The sequence below is a fragment of the Aphelocoma coerulescens genome, chromosome 22 (assembly GCF_041296385.1).
Source record: "Aphelocoma coerulescens isolate FSJ_1873_10779 chromosome 22, UR_Acoe_1.0, whole genome shotgun sequence".
NCBI lineage: Eukaryota > Metazoa > Chordata > Aves > Passeriformes > Corvidae > Aphelocoma > Aphelocoma coerulescens.
Genome location: NC_091035.1, coordinates 2,482,949 through 2,500,284, shown reverse-complemented (window position 1 = coordinate 2,500,284; position 17,336 = coordinate 2,482,949). Strand labels below are relative to the sequence as shown.

Genomic DNA, 17,336 nt, shown 5'->3' with positions numbered 1-17,336 from the left:
TTTTGGAAAAGCACAAATATTCTAAGCTGTCTCCCTTTGGAGAGGGTGGGCAGAGCTTTGCAGCAGGGATGGTTGTTTGGGGTGAGCTCTTGGCTTTCTGCAGTGTGTGCACAGCTCAGGCAGCTGAGGTGTCTCTGCTGACTCGGGTGGCTGAGGCTCATGTCTGTTCAGGAGAGCTGGGCTGGCTTTCCCAGTGTGAATCTGGTTCTTTAGGCAGTGCAAAACCAGTAAATCTTGGCTGCTGTGTCTGCATGGGGGTGAAGCAAAGCTTTGTTCTGCCCTGAGGGTGAGCGGGACCCATGGGCTCTGCCTCTCATCCCAGCTGTGATTTAGAGCAGACCTGATCCTCACCATAAAGTTAAAAATAAACTGCTGGGATTTCACTGCTGATAATTGAAGCAATTTCTTCTTTTTCTGTGTGTTTTAATGTAGAATCAAGCTAGGTCCTCTCCTCCTCCCCAGCAGTGCCTGCCCAGTTTGTGACCCCTGAAATCCCACAAGCTTTTCCTACTCTCACAGTTCAGCACTGGAGATGCTGACTTGCTTCTTTTGTTTCACTGTGTCTTTTGAAGATCTCAGAGACTCCATGTGCTCAAATAAAAACCAGGAACACTGTACCTTCAGATCCAGGTCCCTTGTGTCACCCTTTGAGGCTGTCCTGCAGCTGCAGCTGCCTGTGAATCCAGTTGCTGCTGGATTCGGTGTGAGGATCAAACTGAGCAGGTGCCAGAGGCAGCAGGACCTTCTCAGTGTCACAGAGATCTCTCCAACCACAAATTGTTGGTCCTGCTTCCTCCAGTCCTCTGGCAGGTGCTCCTGGTTGGGATGTGTAGCACCAGCAGTTGTAATAAGCAGGTTATAGTAACAACTCATTTTCCTTCAGCTGCTGCTCCATAATCGACTTCCCTGGCTGCTTCCCTGGCTGTTTCTGTAGAAACCACTGAGAAATTTCAAATTAGAAATACTTTGAGGGGAAAGAGGGTGCCTTGATTTTGCAGCAGCCTCTGCACAGCTCTGCTTGCTGTCCTGGGTACCCAGGAAAGCTCCTGCATCAGCCATTTACCAGTGTTCTGGTTGTCATTCCCAGTTGACCACGTGGTTCCCGAGCCTGGGACCAGTTTGCTGACGGCGTTCGACCAGTGGCGAGAGTGGGCAGACAGCAAATCCTGCTGTGACTACTCCCTGCATGTGGACATCACTGAGTGGCATAAAGGTGTCCAGGAGGAGATGGAAGCTCTGGTTAAAGATCATGGTAAGATCAGGGAAGCCTTCCCCCTCCTTGTTTTTCAGGATCCCCTGTTTTTTGGGGCTGTCTCTCATGCAGTATTTTACTTTTATATTCCAGTAAAGCTGTTTTGGGCCCATTCTGGCTCCTTGGGAAGATTTGGGCAGTTGGGATTGCAGAGAGCTTAGGGGTTGGGGCACACTGGTGTTGCAGTACTGATTTTCTAGAGGTGAATCTCCTGCTTTTCCTGTGCAGAGCAGCTCCTGTGTCCAGTGGAGGCCCTTTGGGTTCATCAGTGCCCTTGGTGATACCTGCAGCCACTAAAGTGCTGTAAACAAGGGAAGTATCAGCCCCAGGAGAAGCAACCCAGCTCTGGCTGCTTAAAGTGAAGAGCTGAGTAAAATGACCTCCTAAGTTTTCCCCCTCTTTAAATTTCCTTGGCGTTTCATCCTCAGGCTGGAGTAATTTTCCATCCTGTTGGCAGTTTCAAAATCCAGCATTTTATGTGCCCTCATGGGAGCTTCCCACATGTGCTGGGTGAGAGTTTTTACTGATTCCAAAAGCTGGAGAGGGAAGGCCAGCTTAGGATCAGTGGGTCAGTTTGGACACATCACAGACACAGATTTCCCATTGTTCTCCCTGGAGGGTGAGGGGGATCAGCCAGCCAGGCCCAGTCTCTGCTTTTGTGTGAGATGCATTTTTGCTTTTATTTTGTTGCTCAGCCTCTTACAGTGCTGAATCCATGGAATTATTGCTGGGGGGCTGATTTAGGGGCTGTATTCCATGGCTTTACCTGCACCGTGCTCTCTTTCCACCAGGTGTGAACTCCTTCTTGGTGTACATGGCTTTCAAAGATCGCTTTCAGCTCAGTGATTCTCAGGTAGGAAGGAAGGCTTCACGTTCAGTTTGTCACAAATAAGTGTTTAAATTCAATATCCCGGGATCTGACACACTCTCCCATCTTTATGTGGGTAACAGTACCTAAGATTGGCAACAGCAGCCACAGCTCTGGTTTGAAGATTATATTTTTAATTAAAAATCAAACCCAACCGACAGCAAACCCCGAAAGGCTTGGCTGAGGGAAGCAACGGTAAAACCCTCAGTTTGAGAGGTCTGAGGTTTTATTCCAGCTCCTGTGGGGTAGAAGCAGTGGCAGTTCTACGAGTTGCTGCTTTATGCCTCTGCACAGGGCAGGACAGGGAGATCTCTGGGGTAATTATTCTGTTCAGAGGCTAAAACTGATCCTGGTCCAGAGGTGGTTTTCAGTGGTAGAATTGCTGGGACCTTAAAAAAGAATTAGTTGCCCTCCTGTTTGCTGTTCTGGTGGGCATGTTTGGGCACATGTAGCTGTTGAGGGGGCAGTTTATGTTTCTGAAGGTGTGGGAGGAGAGGAATGCCTGGGAGTGTTGGTGTGTGAGTTATCTCTGAGGGCTCTGGAAGCATTTTGAATGAGGGACCATTGACGGCGCCAGCTGGGGGTTACTGGACCTGAGACCTCTCAGACTGGTTGCTGGAGTGGGAAATCACACTGCTCCTACCTCCAAATACTGGATTTCCATGGAGAACCTGCCCCCATCACCCAGATATAAGGGATGTTTTTCATGCCAGGCACCAGTAAATGAGACATGAAACAGGTACAACTCTGCAAGTCCTTTAAAATCATCCAGCTATGGGGCTTGTGTTGTCATTTCTTCCTCCTGTGTGGCAAATACTCCAGACCTGCTGCTGGATAATCCTTCTTTGCCACATCAGAAACATCCAACTGTAGAACTGGGAAATTCAGTGACAGGCATGAAAACGCCTTGCATCTCTCTAGCAAACCACATCTTACATTGCTTAATGCTTCTCTTCTCTTTTCCCTTCTGCAAAATTCTGGTTTCTGAGGGCATCTGGAGTGTGGCCTTCCCAACAGGTGTGTTCCTGTTGTGATGTGTGTTGTCTGTCCCCCAGATTTACGAGGTCCTGAGTGTGATCCGGGACATCGGTGCCACAGCCCAAGTGCATGCTGAGAACGGTGACATCATTGCTGAGGTATGGCCTGTTTGTTCTCTGAGTTACTGGCTGCAAAATGCTGGGAGGGGTTTAGATTCTGACTCCTTCTTTGCACATAGAAAGCCACACAGGCTGTTGAGAGCCTGGCATGGCTGTGTGGCACACATCGAGGGTGTGAGCAGGGCTGTACAGCAGATTTTATCCCCTTTGACACTGATAAAGCAGGTTTTTGTGGCAGCTTTCGGTTTGGGGTGGATATTGGGCTTCTCTGCCTCTCTCCCCAAAAGTGAAAAGCTGGGTGTGACTGTCAGTGTGTGCAACAAAATGTTCTTCAGGAAATAAGAAGAGGAGGAGTGGAAAGGGATGCGGATTCATACAGTACGTGAGGTGCTGATGTTTGGGGTCTGTTTATCTTTCAAACAGCAGCAAGGGAGAAATGTTAATAATGTACTCAATTTAATCTTATCTCCAGCTCATTTTGTACACTGTGTCTCAAGCACTCAGAAGATTTCTGTGTTCTCTGGCTGGGCAAGAGCCCACCCCAGTCCTTGAGCCCAGCTGCAGGATGATTTTTTTCTATGAGATCTCATTTTGTCACATCTTAGAGATGATTTTATAGACACAAATGAGTGCTGAAAATCGAGGGGCAATGAACCCAGTGTGAAGCAAATCCAAATAAAAGGTTTGCTTGACCTCCTGTGAGCAAATCAGCAAGGTTTTGTGAGCTCTGATTATTCTCAGCAAGGGGAGTTGGACAGGATTCTCTTGCAGGGCCCTTATGCAAAGCCCCCTGTGATTTTTAGCCAGCACAGATGCTCAGGATCTCACTCGTGCCCTTTTTCAACAGCTGTGTGTGCTGCAAGAAAAATGCCCTGTTGCTTTAAATTTCATCCCTGCTCTTTTTTCCTCCCTGCCTTAGGAGCAGCAAAGGATCCTGGAGCTGGGGATCACAGGCCCTGAAGGGCATGTGTTGAGCAGACCTGAAGAGGTGAGAACCCCCCTGCCTTTGCATTTACTCCACTCTCCAGTTTATAACATCTCTGCATTGCCATCACGTACTTCATGTAAGGATGAATGTGTCTGGAAAGAGGATTTTTCTGCATTTGGGGTTGTGTAGGTGGAATTCTGCCACTGTCTTTTCTAGTCTTTCCAGTCTCTTGGGCTTCTCTCTTGGTCATTATTTTATCAGACTTGAGTGAATCAGCAGAATTTTTTAATACATGCCCAAATCCTGACATGGTCTTAGGTACTTCCATAGCTTCCATTGCTGTGATATTTGATATTCTGATGAAGTTTTACCAGTGGGGTGGGGGTTTTTATACCAAAGGATTAAGTGGTTTGCTGAAGGCACAGAAAATACGTACCAGAGAGGGGAGGTCATGCTCAGGCCTTAGTCCAGCACTTCAATATAGTTACCCTTCATATTTCCCCATGGATTTCTCCAGGGATGAGCACCCCAGTCTCTCTAAGCCTTTGAAATAAATCCCAAAATAGGAAAGAGCCTTAAAACTTTGCCTTTGAGGTTGGTTCCCATTGCATTCTTCACTCCCAGTCCTTCAGTGTCTCTGAACTGGACACCTCACCGTGGCATTCTGGGTTTGTGGAGTCCATCTGTTCTGTACAAGCAGCTCTTTTTGTTCCTCCAAGATCCCAGGGCTTTGCTGCCTGCCAGATGTGGCAGCTGGGAGCTGGGGCTGTGAGATCATCCACACGTGCCCCTCATGCTCCCTCTCTATTTCCTCCCCTTGGTTCAGACAAGCAGCATCCAGAGGCATTTCAGTGGGAACATAAATCATTCTGTTGCTTGGGGGAAAAAAATAAAAATGCTCCACTTGGACAGTAAGTGAATCCTCACAGAATTTGTGTGTGGCTCCAGGAGCTGGGATCTCTTGCTTCCTGAAATTGTGAGCAAACACTTTGCACTGAGCTTTCCAGTAACCCATCCAACTTGTGTTCTTTTAACATATATTTTGGCCTGCATCAGGAGAGTGGGAACAGATGCTGGTGGGACACTTCAGGGAGTTCAGTTTGGGTTGTTTTCAAAGGAAGGCTGCTCTTACCTTAAAGGATCTGGACATCAAACCAGCCAAGCTGTGTCTGGCTGTTTCAGAGTTCATCCTTCATGGAGCAGGAGCTTTAAAGTGTGAGTTGTGTGGTTCCCAGGTGTGGATGGGTTGTTAATCTGTGCAGGACTGTGCTCTGCCTCAGTGCAGGGAGGAAAAAGGCAGCCTGAGGACACGTGGCTGCCGCAGATGAGGCTCAGTGAAGCCTCTCCCTGATGTCACACAGGGCAGCCTCTGTGCAGCTGAGCTCAGCTGTGCTCTGCCCAAGCTTGGGAAGCATTTGGTCCAACATTCTCCTCCTTGAAAGTCATAGGAAACAGAGCAGGAAACGATGTCATCTGGTTCCCTCCCCTCCCTTTCTGCAGCACGGGGGTGACTCTGTGCTTTTAAAAACATCCAGCTCCCCTTGGGATGGCTGGTGATAGAAGCCAGATTCCAAGGGTGGCAGCAAATCCCTAATTCCTGTTGACTTCGGCAGAAGTGGATGTTTGTTGTATCCCTCTGGGGTGCTGTTTACACCAGAATTGGTTTTTCCTGCTGTCCCTTAGGGAGTGCAAAGCCCATCCTAAGGATGGTTGGCATCTGACTGGAGAGCTCCTTAATTCAGACCTCCATCTACGGCAAACCAGCAGGAGTTGCTGAGCAAGTCTAAAACATTTATTAACTTAAAACTCCCACTCATTTCAGGGAGAATTACATCAGAGTGAAGCATTCAGGGGCTGGCCACGTGTATTTGTGTCTTGGAGTGCACACGTCTGAATTCCCAGGCTGGCAGGAGGCTCAAATTGAGGCTTAAGTTTCACTGCTGACTCAGGGGTTTAGCTTTGCTCACGTCTGTCACCTGGGCTGAGCCAAGGTGACAGTGTCCAGTACATTATTCCAGCCAGAAAACAGGGCCTGGATTAAGAAAGCACCATCCCAAGTCAGCCTCACCCATCACTTTCTGGAAAACTCTTCCCCCTCACAGCTCATTCTGTGATGACTTTTCGGAGTGATCCATCATTTTTTTGTTTTTATTTCAGCCACAAAAACGCTGGAAGCACAAGCAGTCCAAGTGCTCCAGGAAATGTCTGTCTTTTTTTTTTGGTTTGTTTTGTTTTTTGTCCAAGAGAACTGCTGTGCTAGGGCTTCTAATGCATCCTGGTAATTGCAAACATTCCCCTTTGGACTACTCATTGGGTTATTGTTACGTGCCTGTCACCATAGCATCTGGGCACGAGGCAGGAATTCAGCAGCCTTGTTCAGAAAATATTATCCTGCTGCTTCACAGTTGCTCAAACGCCTTCTGCCCAAAAGTCTGGGGGTGTGTGTTGTTTTATCCCTGCTTTGCCTGCAGGGAAACTGAGGCATGGAGTGGAAATGTGGTTCCCACATGCTGCAGAGGCAGAGCCGTGTACAGACCTGCTCGAGTGGGGAGTTTGCAAAGGGAGGCCACAGCCTGGAAGCTTTGGCCTGTCTGAGTCCTCCCCTTGCCTCTCAGAAGGGAGAACTGGGCTTTTCTTGGCTCTTCCTTTCAGCCCCTGTGGGTGCTGCTGGCTGTGACACTTCGGGTCCAACATCCTGGAACAAACCCCTCCCTCACAGCCTTCCCCATTTGTCTGGGGCAGCTGGGCCAGAAAATACCCCTTTGTGAGCATCCCCTGCGTGGGACTGTAACCCTTTGGGCCCCAGAGACCACCCTGCTGGCTCTTGGGGGGCTGGTTTGCTGTAAAAATTCCTGGCTGTTGTTTTCCTGGAGCATTCCAGCTGCAAACAGGGCATGGGTGCAAGCAGCGGCTTCGTTGGCATGAGCAGAGCTCTTCAGGACACTTGGACATCAGCCTGGCCACAGTTTCCTAAGCTGGTGGTTCTTTTCCAGGTGGTTCTTTTCCTCCAAGCACATTGCTGGGGGCCAGCAGTCACAGAATCCCAGAGTGGTTTGGGTTTGAAGGAACCTCAAAGCCCACTCAGTCCCACCCCTCCCATGGGCAGGGACACCTTCCACTATCCCAGGCTGCTCCAAGCCCTGTCCAACCTGGCCCTGGGCACTTGCAGGGATGAGGGAGCCCACAACCTGTCTGGGCAATGTGTTTGGGACAGGTGATGATGATTTGTGGTACTTGGGCTGTGAGTAGTTACTGCAGAGCAGGTTTTCACAAGTGCTGAGTGTGTGCTAACCCCACCAACAGTCTGTGGGAGAGGTTCTAGGTGCCTCTCACATTGGGGAATCAGGTGGGAGATGGCTCTGGGTTTGTTTCTGCTGTTGTTTGCTTGGAAAATGTCCATGGCATTGCAGGCAGCAGCCACTGTGAGCATCACCCAGCTGTTCAATCTGGATCCTTTGATGAGGACATGTGATCCATAAAATCAGAGTGATGCCTGCCATCCCGAGGCTGCAGTTACAGCGTGACCCTCAGCTTGGCTGAGGTTAATTCTCTGTACACATGCAAGGAAAAGCAGTTGATTTATGGGGTGGTTCACACTCTGTCAGATCCCAAGCCAGAGACTGTAGTGGAGGGTACAATTTAGGAGGCTTGTTTGCAAACGTGGCCTGCCAGAGTCTGTGGTGCAGCATCTCCTTTCTGCGTGGGCTGGAGCAGGAGCAGTTTTGTTGAGTCAACATTTAGTTGCTTATTTTTGTCTAGGTTAAAAAAGGGGCTTCATCATTCTGACCCTGAGCACCTGCCTGTTTTAGTTCAGGCAGAGAGGCTCTGAAGCAGCCTGGGAGAAGAGGTGGTAATGAGAGAGGACTGCAGCTTGCTGTCATTTAATTGCTGTGATTACACTGTGCCTTTTCTGGCTCAGAGGTGGGAAATGCCGTGTCACTCTTGGTTTTCTGGGAGAACAGGGTCTGGGACCTCTGAGGGTAACTGGGGTGCTGTGGGGTGTCCCTGACCTGCTGCCGCCTCTGTTCCTCAGGTGGAGGCAGAGGCTGTGAACCGGGCAATAACCATTGCCAACCAGACCAACTGCCCCCTGTACATCACCAAGGTGATGAGCAAAAGTGCTGCTGATGTCATTGCTCAAGCCAGGAAAAAGGGTAAGTTATTTCCTCCTTAGCTCATGCACTTCAGCTCCTGCCAACATCAGCTTCGTCCCTACAAGAAAGGTTTCTTTTTCCAGTGTTATTGTCCAGGCTCCTTTTGTAAAGGTCCCAAGCAGCTCCTTCTGCCTCATCTCCCACAGACAAGGATTCAGTGGTTGTGTCAGAGCCAGGAGCTGCTTATTTCTGCTCAGCCCTGAACTTGTCTCCTTCACATTCATCCTCCCACACCGAGCCATGTGCCTCCATGATATCACAGAGTCATTCCATGCTCTTTCCACATAGTGAATCCCCTTGGAGACTGCAGCTGGGTCCTCCTTCCAGCTGCTGTGGTTCTCCGTTGGTGCTTTCTGCTGAGCTTCCTGGGGGTCAGCAGTGCTCCTGACAGAGTTCTTGACTCACAGGCCCTGTTGGATTTAGTTGGAGTAGCCAAAGAGGCCGCCAGTTCCAGCTGCCTGCTGTGCTTCTTGCTTGTGGAATAGATGCTCTCCATGTGCTGTAACTCACAGCCTGACATCCGTGCAGGGATTGGGGTCAGCAGGCTGGGTTAGGTTTGGGAATTGCGACTGCTTCTGATAACTCTGCTTGGGGATGCTGCAAGAAGCAAGACTCAGACCTGCTGTGGATGCTGCTGCCTATGTCTGTCCTCTCTGACTGAGGCTTGTGAGGGAGCTGAGCTGCTGTGAGGGATGCTGAAACTTCCCCCAGGCTCTTCCCCTGCTGCCTGGCCCTCCAAGGATCCAGGGTTGCCCACAGAGTGAGTGCTGTCTGCTGCTTTATCCTGTGACTAAACCCTTCACTTCTATTTAAAGCTGCTCAGGATGGGTGAGTAACCGGGAGGGATGATTTACCCTCTTCTTTCCTCACAAGGCTTGGATTTAATTTTCTGCAGCCTAAATAAGCCTGGATGGGTATACAAATGACATCACATTCCCTCTGGGTGTTTGGTGCGAGAGGAGCTGATTTCCAGCAAACAGATTGGTGTTTGTGCATCGGCTCAGGAGTATTTTGGTCCCGTGATTCCTGTTAAAGGACTTGGTGAGGAGGACTGATTTCCAAGGTTGTTTGTGGGAGCAGCTGGAGCTGTTTGGGATAAACCTTCCTTTCCCAGCTCTGTCAGAGGGGATTATCCTGGAGGAAGATGCATTGACCCAGCAAAGTGGCTGCATGTTGCATCCCTGCAGAAATGAACTTGGTGTTGTGGTGCAGCTGTATCCTGAGAGCCAGGGAAGCCTCCCTTCCCTTTTCCAGATAAAATACTGAAGGCATGTGCACCACAAAGGTGGAGCATCAACAGAAACACCTTCTTGCTACACTCAGTGTCCTGAGACCACCAGCTGCAAGTGCAGTGGGGCGTTGGGATGAGGGACCACACACTTGGATCACAGAAAGCCATAAAACACAACTTGGCTTGGGTGGATGTTACCCTGCCTGCAAAAGGTGCTGGGATTGTCCCAGATGAATGATCCACAGGGCTCACTTCACTCAGCCTCCTGAGTGAGCCAGAACACGCGGTTTTCATTCAAAGTGCATTTTCTCCTTATTAGGAGAATTTGGGGTATAAATGGTGCCCCATCCTTGGTTCCTTTATTCAAATAACTCAATTTAAATGCTGTGCAGTAACCCAGGAGGGCCACACACACTGGTCTTGCCCTCCCAAACAACAGAGGAAACATAACTGAAGACTATCCAAGGCGAAAACAAACGAGGATTGATTTGCTGAATGGAAAAGAACAGACGTTATTTAAAGCCAGATGTTCCCAGTGGCTTTTGTATGGAGGAGACTCTGCAGACTCTGTCACTGGCAGATCTGGGACCCGAAAGCATCACTCCCTGCAGAACAATCCCCCCAATGTGCTGGCCCACAAGAGGCCTCCCGTTAATAGGCAGCGTGTGTTTGGCCTTGTTGTGATTTCAGAACCCTATTTGTGGTCAGTGATGTCAGGGAGCCTCTTCCTCTGCTGCTGGAAACCCTCTGGCAAAGGCTGTTCCTGCACCTCCTGTGTCAGCAGGGTCCTGGGAGCAGCATGGAGCCAGTTCATCATCATCATCCTGCCTCAGCTCTTTCCCAGCTGTCTTGAGACCCCAGAGACACAACAGTAGCTCTGGCAATATAGTGAAAGAAATATTCTGTCTTTCCACTCTGCATGGTGAGGTGTGAGACCCTGCTGACCAGCTCTGGTTGTCCCTCTGCCCATGTTTTCTGACTCAAGTATTTAGGGTTGGCATCTCAGCCACCCACATCTTTGGCAGGCAGATCCAAACCCGTGAAGTGCCTGGGCTGGGGAGGCAGGTGGGTGGGCACAAAGCAGATTTTGGGGAAGTTGCATTTGGTGAGCAGATCCCTGGGACTGCCAGCTTGTGCTGCTTTTGAAGTTGCAGCATCTGCTTGGTGTGCAGATGGTGCTGGTATGTTCCAGCTTGCAGAATATCCTGGGCTTAAGGATCTGCTGTCCCTTCATGTGGTTCCAAAAATGTTAATGAGGGGGAAGGATGCACTGGTGGTGAGCACACTGGACAGCCAGGAGATGCAGTTCCATTTCCCAGTTCTGCCACAGATTTGCTGTGTGCTTTGGGGGGATCACAGGGCTCCCCTGAGCTGCATTTGTGAACCAGGAACTCTGGTATTTGCCCTGTGATGGGCTTTCTTTGTATGCAGAAAATCTTTCTGGTAGGAGTTTTCTCCCACCTGGTCTATGCACAGACCCTGCTCCGAAGCTCTTTAATTCATACTAATTTATAAAAACATGGCAGGCCTGGTTTTTTGTTTGTTTTTTTTTCTTGCACATCTCTTCTAGATCAGACTGGATCTCCTCACAACCCTTGCAGTTGCCCTCGGCCTCTTCCACAAAGTTCTTGGCCCAGGGTAAATAAATAATAAAATGACTATAAACAATAAAATGAATCTTTACAGTAACCATTTCAAGGACAATCAGTGCCAACTTCTGCAGTTGTGTGAAGGATTGTGCACATTCTGCTGCTCCCAGCTGTGGTCAGTAGCAATATCTTTATTTAATGCTTCAGAGGAAGTACCAGGCAGCCCTGCAGTGTGTGTCCTTTCCCAGGAGGATGCTTTCTGCCAGGAAGCCAGGCTGGAAGTGCACATTCCTTGGTGCTTACAGAGGGTTTGTGTGTGTGTGTCCCTGTCCCACAGGCACTGTGGTGTATGGAGAGCCCATCACAGCCAGCCTGGGCACCGATGGATCCCATTACTGGAGCAAGAACTGGGCAAAGGCCGCAGCTTTTGTTACATCCCCACCACTGAGTCCTGACCCGACCACTCCTGATTTTCTCAACTCACTACTGTCCTGGTGAGTAGAGCTCTCTGTGTTCAAACAATGTGGGATTCATCATGAGAACATGGGTGATAAAATAAGGCATGTTGCTGCCAGCAAGCAAAAAGCTGTTTTACTTTCAGGAACAAACCTGTGACAATAAAATACTTCAAATACCTTTTGTTTCTTTTCCAGTGGAGACCTCCAAGTGACTGGCAGTGCCCACTGCACCTTCAACACTGCTCAGAAAGCTGTTGGGAAGGACAACTTCACCCTGATCCCTGAAGGAACCAATGGCACTGAGGAGAGGATGTCCATCATCTGGGATAAGGCTGTGGTAGGTCACACGTGTCATGGGTTTAGGTTTCAGCTGGACATTCAGAGGGGAAGGAGCTGCAGGAATGTGTTATTTTCTTGCCACGGTCCTTCCACTTGGGGTTTTGACCCCTGTGAGATCCTTGGGAATCTGCTGTGCTGCCAGCTCTTTGCTGGCTCATGCAGTGACTCCTGTGGTGTCCCCCCAGGTGACTGGCAAGATGGATGAGAACCAGTTTGTGGCTGTGACCAGCACAAACGCAGCCAAAATCTTCAACCTGTACCCGCGGAAGGGCCGCATTGCCGTGGGCTCGGACGCCGACCTGGTGATCTGGGATCCCGACAGCGTCAAGACAATCTCTGCCAAGACTCACAACATAGTAAGGATGTTCCCTACCATTTCCTACTTCCTTTCCTGCTCTCTTCCTCAGTGCCAGGCTGTGCTGCCAGCAACGGGAGCTTGTGACAACTCAGGGCTCGTTTTCCCTGTGCCTGAAGCCCTCTCTGGTCTCACACTCTGGAGCTCAGCTGTGTGAGCAGGATGAGTCCATCCGAAATCATGTGGATTCCCCTCGGAGCAGGGAGTGTGTCTGCTGTTCCTGAGTGTTGGGTGCTTGGATCTGAGCACACAGAAAGCTCTTTAAATCCTCAAAAATACCAAAAGGCCTCTTAGGACAGCGTGTTGTTTATGACATCCAGGCTTGCCAGTGGTGGGATTGGGAACTGCCCCTTTTCACTGAAGCTTTATCAGTGGACACTTTTGCTGGAAATCTGGCCCAGATCCAGGGTCTGAGTGGATTTACACCACCTACTGATCTGGCACATGTGTGTGGAGTCAGGATTTTCCTGGTGATCATCCCCACATTAGGGGGCACAGGGCAGCACCCAAACCAACCAGAGCTTCCCCTTAGCTCTTCTGCAGCTTTGCGGGGGCACTCTTAGGGACACCTTTGCTGTGTCCCATGCCTTACACCTGGCCCCTGCAGTGACAAAGCCTGTGGGAATCTGCAGAATGGTCCCAGTGCAGAGGGCTGGTTGGAGTCTCCCCGTGACATTCGAGCCCTGTCTCAGAGAAAGCAGCCACTGTTTGCATTTGTTGACAACTTGTCTCGCTACTGGCCATGAACCTATGGAATCTTTCCCTGGAAAAAAACTCCTTGTTCCTTTTTCCCATGAATGCTTTCATTCACTCTGGAGCTGAAGGAGCAAAATTTTCTTCCACAGTTGGATCCCTGGGCGCATTCACAAAGAAACTTGTTTTTTTTTTAAAGGTTTGGTTCACTTCCCTGTGACTTAACTGTTTGTCAGAATTGGTCACAGACAGCCTGGCTTCGTCCTGCCTCTGCCTAGGCTTTTGACAGAGGAATTCCAGGAGTCTGGTCACTTCAGTCATCTTAGAGGTGCTTCCCAACTCCTTCTAGTCTGGAGAGGAATGACTTGAGAAGAGGGAACCCAGGGACTCACTGCTTTTAGGTGCCAGATTTCATGGTCTAAACCTGGGCTTGTGCTTATGAATGGTTCAGAGAGCTGGAAGTAGTTTGGGTGGAGTGCTTGAACGTCATTGCTATTTAATGGCTGTTGTCTTTAGGAAATGAACTGGGCTCTTTGTATTTCCTGGCACAGAACTGATAGACTTTCTCTTCTGTGGATGTGCCCCAGTGCAGTCACGATTGGCTCAGCGATTTTGCCATGGATCTGGGCAAGGCAAAGGAGAACCAGCTCCATACAGAAATATTTTTGTCTGCTGAGAGCTGCAGATCCCCTGAAACCCTGACCCTGTGTAAGAGGCATCAGCACTCAGCTGTGGCCAAAGGGTGCATCCTTAAGCTGTGCCAAGAGCATGGAGGATGAAGGGCTCTTATTCCCAAGAGTTTGAAAGGCTGAGCAATCACAGCTTGTTTGCTTACAAATACATCTTTGATCTCCTCCCCTGTCATCACTTCACCTGTTGTACCTGGCATCACACCTGAAGGCTCTGGAGAGGTTTAGGTTGGACATCAGGAGGAATTTCTCCATGGAAGGGGTGATTAGACATTGGCAGGGGCTGCCCAGGGAGGTTTGGAGTCCCCATCCCTGGAGGTGTCCTAGGAAGGCAGTTTGGACATGGCACTCAGTGCTCTGGGCTGGGGACAAGGTGGAAATCGGGCACGGCTTGGACTTGGTGACCTTGGAGCTCTTTTCCAACCTTAACGATTCTGAAATTCTGTATTTTTTGGGTCTCAATCTGCACGGTGCTTTGTGTTAGAGGAGAAACTGATACAAGTGATGCCCTTGGAGCCCAGGCATCCTGGTTTGGCCAAGCAGAAAACAAAAGGCCCTTTGACAGTCAGGCCCAGGGACACCCTCTGATTATGTGGCCTTGGATGATTGTTACTTTTTGAAATGTTCGAGCAACTTGCGGATATTTTCCAAGAATTCACACTGCTCTTGCCACTCTCTGGCAAGGAAACATCAGGAGCTGGAGAGGGAGGTGGTGTTGTTCTTGGAAGCAGCCTAATCCGTTAGCTCCTGACCCAGCCTCCTCCTTTGCCACCACAGTTCTTTTCAGGTTGGACCCGGTTCAGGCTCGGCTTAGCCACTGGCCTGGCTAATTGCAAAGCTGCACTCAGGCCTGCCCATACTTACAACACACTTCAAGGGCAAACTCCATCATTAACTCAGTAAAAAAGACCTGCATTTGACTCAGAGATGGTCATTAGAGTAACAGTCCCCAAATAACATGGTTGCAGTGCACTTCATTCCAGGATGCTTCACATTTGCAGTGATTCCTTTCAAACTTGCCTTTTTTCCACGGTGTGATGTTTCCAATCCTGTTAATTGAGGATGAACAATCCCATTAGAGTAAAACAAGATTGTCCTGGTCCCTGACCCATCATCCAAAATACTGGTTTGAAATACAGATTTTTCAGAATTATTATTTTTAGTAGGAAACTCGCATAAAGCTTTCTTTGGCTCCTAAATCCACCCCTAGCTCAGCAGAGATAGGTGCCTAAAGGTATTTAAACAGGGAGGCTCTGAGATGTTCTCATTTGAAACTGTTTTTTCTCTTGCTCAGAGAAGCTGGAAGCTTCCTCCCTGGAAGTGCCCAAGGCCAGGTTGGACAGGGCTTGGAGCAATTGGGTCTAGTGGAAGATGGGGTGGAATGGGATGAACTTTAAGGTCTCTCTCAGCCCAAACCGTTCTGGGATTCTTTATGAGCCTTATTTCAATGGAAATTTTGCATTAATAAACTCCTAAACTTAGACTGATAATTAAGAGCAGCCTGTATTAAATCACAGCAAATCCCGCTCAGGTAAACACTTGAGTTTGCTTCCATCTGCCCTTAAAATTTTGGCAATTAGCATGGCCTGTGATTGCTGATTAAAGCCCAGCAGGCTCTGCTGGGTGAATATGTTTACCTTATGTGCTGTTTTTGCTCACTGCAGTCTCTGGAGTACAATATCTTTGAGGGCATGGAGTGCCGTGGGTCTCCCCTGGTGGTGATCAGCCAGGGCAAGATTGTGCTGGAGGATGGGAATCTCCACGTCACCGAGGGCTCGGGGAGGTACATCCCCAGGAAACCCTTCCCTGACTTCGTTTACAAGCGCATCAAAGCCAGGAGCAGGGTGAGTGTCGATGGTGGGCTGCACATTTGTTCTCTCCCTCTGATAACCCCGAGTTAAAGTGGCTGGGAAACATGCTGTCCCCTGGCTCAGGCCACACTGCTGTTCCCTGGATGGGACCCACGTTTGTCTCGTTCCTCTTTTTTGCTGTTCACTCAAGTCTTTGCAGGAATATGCTTTGGGTTAAGCTCGGGTTTTCTGCAGGTTTTATTTTTTGGGTCTTTAATTTTTCCCTGTCTGAGGACACCTGGACAGAAAATCTGTCCAGGAGCCCTCCAGTCTGGCCATGGGTCAAACTGCAGAGGACTCACCAGGTTTCTCCTGTCACAGAGGTCCCAGGAGTAGTTATCGTTAGCATTTATATATCAAATCTCTCAGCAGCAATTTAGAATTGTAATTTATTGTTGCAGATACGTTATGCTGCTTTCCCTTCTGCCAGATACGATCAGATGCTCTTGTCTGGTGACTGGTGAGTCACAGGCACAGCCTACAGACTGCTTAAAAGGGAGAATGTTCTATTTTTAAGAGGCTAAAATAGTTGGAAAGTGATTCTGTAAAATGCACCCATTCAAAACTGAACCTGTCTTTTGATACGCCTGAATTTTCCTGACAAGGGAGATGACACTGAACTCAGTTGCTGAGAATTTAAGAAGTTTATTTACAGATGAAATCATTTCTGAGGAGAAATTATTTTGCTGTTTGAAATGTTGCCCTCTCCTGGACAACTCCTGGGCTGCGTTGGTTCTGCTGGCCACGAGTGATCCTCCCACTCCTTGCAAATCACCTTTCCTTGATTGCTCTTTTGAAGAAATTGCAAGTTATCAAAATTACAACCTGGCATAATTTAGCCCCGTGGAGAACAGATCCCTCGTTTTTGCTGTGTCCTCCCACAGAAATACATGTCCGACCTATAAATCCAATTGGGCAGCATCTCAGCTGGAATAATTGCATTTATCCCAATCTACAGCTCCAGGGCTGGCAGTTGAAGCCAGCCTGGCTCCTCTAGGCAGCCCTGCCTGTCTCAGCACTGCATGGCTTTTTGGGAATGAGTAATAAGGTGAATAAAATTGGAGACCTGTCAGGAGCCTTTAATCCTGTGGCAGGTAGGTTGAGATCATTAGAGGACAGCACCTGCGGGGCAGGGGACAGACTGGCTGGAGCCACAGCACATTCCGTGTCACATACTAATTAGTAGGAATTTTATCCTGTACAAAAATCTAGAGCCAAACCAGAAACATACCCTGTTCCCAACCCACAGTACCCCACACCATGGATGATCCAACAGTGGGGTTTTTGGGAGTGCAGAGCAGCCAAGTCCATATTGCCAAGGAGCCTTGGGGCACCCATGGACTCAGAGCCCCTCAGGTCTCCATGGTGGAAGGTGTTGAGCTGCACAAACACTGGTTTTCACTTGTAGGAAAATAGTGCAAATTTACCTTTTTTGCTGCAAAACTGGTTGGGTTGGACAGAGACGCAGACATGTTTTATATAGATATAAAATAGAAATAGGTATAGATATAGATAAGACATAGATAGATATAGATATATAGACATAAAATAGAAATATTAATGATATAGATACAGAACTAGATATAAAATAGAAATAGTTGTAGATGTAATACAGATACAGATATATATATATAGATATATAGATACAGATATAGACATAGAGATATATAGATATAGATACAGATATATAGATATAGATATATAGATATAGGTATAGACATAGATATAGACATATAGATATATAGATATATAGATATATAGGTAGAGATAGAGATATAGATAGAGATAGAGATAGAGATAGAAAATAGATATAGATATAGATATAGATATAGA

General features: G+C 48.5%; 1 protein-coding gene across 2 annotated transcripts in view; it reads left to right on the top strand.

Annotated features, from left to right (window-relative positions):
• The window catches only part of DPYSL2 (dihydropyrimidinase like 2), a 54,620-nt gene that overhangs the window by 32,904 nt on the left and 4,380 nt on the right, over nt 1–17,336 (top strand). For both annotated transcript variants that reach the window (XM_069035299.1, XM_069035298.1), the window contains 9 exons: nt 1,088–1,252; nt 2,044–2,105; nt 3,176–3,256; nt 4,137–4,205; nt 8,179–8,299; nt 11,457–11,613; nt 11,773–11,914; nt 12,102–12,272; nt 15,318–15,497. In XM_069035299.1, coding sequence (XP_068891400.1) covers nt 1,088–1,252; nt 2,044–2,105; nt 3,176–3,256; nt 4,137–4,205; nt 8,179–8,299; nt 11,457–11,613; nt 11,773–11,914; nt 12,102–12,272; nt 15,318–15,497 — 1,148 coding nt within the window. The remainder of the gene's footprint in view (nt 1–1,087; nt 1,253–2,043; nt 2,106–3,175; nt 3,257–4,136; nt 4,206–8,178; nt 8,300–11,456; nt 11,614–11,772; nt 11,915–12,101; nt 12,273–15,317; nt 15,498–17,336) is intronic.